Source organism: Plectropomus leopardus, chromosome 8 (genome assembly GCF_026936395.1).
Source record: "Plectropomus leopardus strain MGB_pleo_1.0 chromosome 8, ASM2693639v1, whole genome shotgun sequence".
NCBI lineage: Eukaryota > Metazoa > Chordata > Actinopteri > Perciformes > Serranidae > Plectropomus > Plectropomus leopardus.
The window spans coordinates 36,744,856-36,750,441 of NC_142183.1; the positions used below are offsets into that span (position 1 = coordinate 36,744,856).

Sequence of the window (5,586 nt, forward strand, 5' to 3'; positions counted from 1 at the left end):
AGCGGATAGCCTTTTTGACGACTTTAAAAATAAAACAGAGATCGTGAAGGCCATTAAAGAAGTGCAACTCTCCCGCAATACTACTACACGGCGATGTGAGGGAATGGCTGTGGATGTGGAGGAGCAACTGAGGAAGGATATTGACGCGTGTGAGTGCTTTTCCCTCCAATTTGACGAGTCGACTGATTTGGTGGATGTGGCACAATTGTGTGTTTTCATCAGGATGGTTTTTGAAGACATGAGTGCCAAGGAAGAGCTACTCACCATTTTGCCATTAAAAGGACACACCAGAGGTGAGGATATTTTTAATGTTTTCATGGGATTTGTTAGCGAGACAAAACTGCCGCTCTTCAAGCTGATCTCCATCACAACTGACCTATGACCGGCCGCACCAGTGGGTTCATTGCACTGTGCAAAGAAAGTGAATCTTTCCCGGATATTCTGAATTATCATTGTATAATTCACCAGCAAGCGTTGTGTGGAAAGATTTTAAATATGAAAGAAGTGATGGATATTGCGATGAAGATTGTGTGTTCAGTTCGGGCCAGGAGTCTGCAGAGAAGGCTTTTCCGTGCTCACTTGGAGGAGAATGATGCTGAGCACACAGACCTGCTGCTTCACACGGATGTTAGGTGGTTAAGCAGAGGTAAATTTTTGGCCAGATTTACGGAGCTGTTGCCTGAAATCAAGGACTTCCTGAAGCTTTCAAAACATGTGGATTTCCATACAAAGCTAGAGGACCACCAGTGGCTTTTAGATTTATCTTTCCTCACTGATCTCACTGGCGAGCTCAATGAATTGAATTTAGAGCTGCAGGGTAAGGGTAAAGATGTAATCAACATGATGAGTTCAGTGAACATGTTCAAAAGCAAGCTACAGCTGATGTCAAGCAGGCTGCGGCGTGGTAACCTTTGCAACTTCCCTCACATGCAAGCAGAACTACAACGTCAAGGTAAAGGTGTGACACAGCTTGACAGTGCACGTTATGAGGAGCATGTTCAGAGCATCTCGTCAGAGTTTGAGAGGCGTTTTACTGACTTTGCATCCATCAAGCCTGTAGCCAGCTATATGTGTTATCCATTTGGTGCAAGTATTGATGTTGGTGACATTGCCGCCAAAGTCAAATCACTTTTCGACTTGGAAAGCTCCGCTCTTGAGGATGAGATTCTGACATTGCAAAATGACATTGAGATCAAAGCCAGATAAACATCGGCTCAACCTGGAGAGCATGTAGTGTTCTGGAAACTACTGGTGGTGGAGAAGTATCCCAATCTCAGAAGATGTGCCTTGAACCTGACAGCTCTTTTTGGATCAACTTATTTGTGCGAGTCTGCTTTCTCGCACATGAAAATCATCAAGTCCAAGTACAGATCAACAATGACTGATGACCACCTTGCAGCCTGCCTACGCCTTGCAACCAGCTCCTACACTCCTGACTACGAGAAGCTAGCCTCCTCCTCCCAGTGCCAGGTCTCTCATTAAGGTAGGAAGTGATTTCCTTTTTTCAAACGCAGAGATATACCTGTTTTGTACCTGGTTTATTTTTTTGTTTGGTTCATATTAAGGTCAGTTATGGCTATTGCTCATCATGCAGATTGGCGTGTGTGTGTGTGTGAGAGAGAGAGAGGAGCAGAGAGAGCGGGTTTGTGCTACAGTGCACTATGCAAACTGGCAACTGTGTGAGGGGAATTTGTCTGTGTGTGTGTTTGAGAGTTTGTGATGTGATGTCTAGTGGTTGTGTGACAACAAGAAAAAGTGTTGTGAGATTAGTTACTGCAGGCTGGAAACGATGTGTGTGAGTTTGCGATGTTGACAATGGACTGGTAGATCTCGGGAGGTTGGCTACTTGAAAAGTAGATCTTGGGTCAAAAAAGGTCGCTAGATGGTCGCTGGTGGCTTTTGACTTATTAAGTCGCCAAGGGGGTTAAAAAGGCCCCAAGATATAGCGACAAAGTCTCCAAGTTGGCAACACTGAGAGGCGTGTGGTGTAGAGGCAGGGCTGAGGAGCAACAGAGAGGGAGGAGGAGGTACCTGCAGGCTGTGCCCTTTCAAATTTTCAAGCAAAGTCTCTCTCTCCTGAATGTTACAAACTGCAGCTTTAACTCCGATGCATCTGTATAATGTTTTATTCTATAGACAGTGGGTGCAATATTATCGTTAAAATGTGAGGGGTGAATTTGAGGGCTTGAGAGGGACTCTGTGTGCAAACACCCACAACAATGCTGCTCTCCTGCCTGAACCTCTGCTGACTCATTTGACACTAACACTTGATGAGAGCTGATTATTAAGTCCATTAATAGGTCTCATCGCAGCAAAGATCAAAACATATGACTCCCCTCTGCCCACTTGAACAAATGCCCCAGAAGCACCAAGTAATTTCGGCAAATGACTCTTTGGTAAATGAGCTCTTTGATCGAGTTACTGTTGGGTGATGAGCATTACTGCAATGACATCTCCGGCGGCCTGTGATTTAGTGTACAGCTGTGGCTTTGACTTGATGCAGAACTCGCTCGTTGAGTAATGTGATGCATTGTAGAATGAAACAGTGACCAATCTTTGTTTTTAACAACGGTAATTTGTCAAAGAGCCAATACGGCGAGTGGAAGAACTGCTCCCAGAGCCACACAGGAGTCACATTTTCTCAGCTTCCACCTTGTTGTCTTGGAGGATCCTTCCTATACTTAGTGTTGCTCCGTGCTTATTTTTACATTCAATTGCACCAATTCTGGATTAACTGATTCAATACGATGGTTTGAGAGAAATTAACACTGAGGCTAGAGGAGTAATGAGATCCAAAACTCAACGTGTCAACATTTTAAAGCAAACATTAAAAAATAGCGACGGCAAATAAATGCTTGTAAGAATACAAAGTTACACGGTTGAGAATATGTAGTGTCAAAGAATAAGACGGTGAGGTAAAGCAGTAAAAATATTGCAAATAAAGCATCCACTTAGACTCATACTGAATTTATTAGGTAGGCTGGAAAGTGACTAAAATCCAAACAAAACATGGATAGACGAGACAAGAATGCACTCAAACACAACCTGTAGCGTTATTATTATATGCTGGCGGACGGCACTCGTCCACATGCAACATGCACAATCACATTCACATGAAATGCTGAAAGACAGCATCAGGTAATAATGCTGCTGGTAACAATGTAACACAAGGAGTACAAGTGCACAGTCCGCAATCCACAGACAACTGACTTTTGTGTGGGAGTTCAGAGTTCACTTCCTGTGTGGATGAGTGTTTTTTTCAAGCCCCCAGGAAGTGCGCCAGGTGTTGATGCAAAATTTACATACAAGCCCCCAGGAAGTGCGCCACCCTCTGAAGCAAAATTCACATAGTGGCCGAAAGTGGAACTACAGCGTCACATGATGCACACTGGCCCAGAAAGACTTTTCTCCATTTGTTAACATTGGGAAAGTGACCTCCTTAACTCACTGGATAATTTTTTTGAGACATGTTGACTTTTCAGAATGCATTTTTTATAGCCATTATTAAAAAAATTAAGTCCTAAAGATGTAAAATGCGCTATTTTCCGAATCAAGATTTGTTAGGGGTGGTGTAGGCAAAGGAGGATAAAATCCACACTAGAAATCAAACATTAAAGTACAGCATTTAGCATTAGTGAAGACATTATGGCAGAGATAATGAGAAATTGCAAAAGTAGTAAAACTGAGGAAACCACTTCGTAGCATATTTTATATTTCTAAATATGCTACGAAGTGGTTTCCTCGGTTTTACTACTTTTGCAATTTCTTATCTCTGCCATAATGTCTTCTCTAGTGTGGATTTTATCCTCCTTTGCCTACACCACCCCTAACAGGGTTTGTGTTGTTTCAGGGATCTTGTTCTTATATTTATTTTTTCATATTCCTCCCTATGTGTTTACTGTTTGGTGCCTCTAGAGGCTAGAAATGTTGCATATGGGAGGATCTCATTTTTGTACTTCCTGTCTTGTATTCACTGAGTACTGCCCCTACAGGTCAGAACAAACTTTGTATGTTTCACTCTTGCTCAGCTGTGCACATTTGTAGTAATTGCAACCATGATTACTCTGTTTGTCTTTGTGTCACTGCACCCTGAAGAAGGCGCAAGCCGATACGCGTTGGTGTAATTTTAATGAATTTAGCCCATTAAATTAAAGGCCTTTTACATTTTTCAAACCTACTTGAGTGCCTGGACTTGGATTTTTTTGTGCCATTTTCTCTTTTTTTGGCCAAAAGTTTTCCTCTTATTTTGGACATTTTTCCCTTCCATGAGCACCGGTGGTTTGAGGGACACCAGCAGCGCTCCAGTCTCCTCTCTCTCTTATAATACATCCATGTTTTTTTTCAACACCTCACCATGTGGCACTTTCTCCTACATCTAACTATCTGTGACTTTGTAGTCTAAGCCCAAACATTGTGACAGTCCATGCTGTTTGCCATGTGCTCCTGTTCTGTAAAAACAAGGATCATGCTGCACCATCCCATCATGTGCATTTGGCATTATAGCAATGGCATCCCGAAGCATAAACAGACGATGCAGAGGGAAACCTACAACATCATAAGCATATGCAGAAGGTCGTCGACAGAGGGGCACCGTGTGAGCTGTGATGAGAACGTGCTGGTCATACACCATACATACATGAGTATCTCATACAGCCCCACTTCCAAAAACCTTAATTGTCCTTTTAAAGTTCAAAGTGCAGCGACGTATAAAGGCAAAGCCTGTGTGAGCCTCTATGAAAACAATAAAACACTGACTCTTATTGCCCACAGTACGTCATGTTTCAACAAACATGCAACTAATGACAAAAGAAACAAGGAACGGGACTACAGTGATAGTTTGAGTAACAGATCGCTTGTTTAAAAAAATCTGTTTGAAAAATCACAAATCTAACATGTTACGACCAAAATGTAATGTGACGTGTTACTTAGTAATGTATTAGCCCCAAACACTGCAGATTTGTCCTCCCCTCTCTCAGATACTAATGTGTAATGGAGGGACACCACCAGGTCTCATGACCTTGGGGGGCGCAAAGACAGAAAGAGACTAAAGGTACAAAAGCAAACCATAAACATGTATGTTTATTGTCTTATGATTGTAAGAACATCTAGACAGCAGCAGAGCAATGGGAAGAATAGCAGTAAAACCCTGAATAATGGAGACACTCTCAGCAACAGACGTGATTACATTATTATATGGCGACGGCAGCTCTAATAAGTCACTTCATTGGTGACAATTGGCTAAAGTGCTTTAGTATTACAATTGAAACAAAAGCACAATATCCAATTAATAAAGCCATTTGCTCAGTTAATTAGTGCAACTCAAAACAATCCACATACAGGCTGAACACATCATAAAACACCTGTAAAATAGAATGCATACAATACAACAACCATGAAGTGCTTCGTTTTCATTGAGAACATTTCAGATGGTATAATGTGCACTTTTTAGAGGAATGTTGAACGAAAGACGAGGTATTACTGATGGGAGGTCACATGTGTTCGACACTAACAGAAGAATCCCACAGCTACTGTATGCCGATGTCGTGAGTGAAAAGGAAGTCATGGTTGATATCGACAGTGAATGTG

At 42.1% G+C, this 5,586-nt stretch overlaps 1 protein-coding gene across 1 annotated transcript; it reads left to right on the plus strand.

The window, feature by feature from the left end:
• Nucleotides 1-519: 519 nt before the first annotated feature.
• LOC148189028 (general transcription factor II-I repeat domain-containing protein 2-like) lies at nucleotides 520-1,206 on the plus strand. The gene has a single exon (XM_088080667.1). The coding sequence runs from the start codon at nucleotides 520-522 to the stop codon at nucleotides 1,204-1,206; it is 687 nt and encodes a 228-aa protein (XP_087936793.1).
• Nucleotides 1,207-5,586: the final 4,380 nt, after the last annotated feature.

Bases quoted from the DNA above. Each gene is read 5' to 3' on its own strand.
- LOC148189028 (XM_088080667.1), top strand. From the start codon at position 520: ATGAAGATTGTGTGTTCAGTTCGGGCCAGGAGTCTGCAGAGAAGGCTT.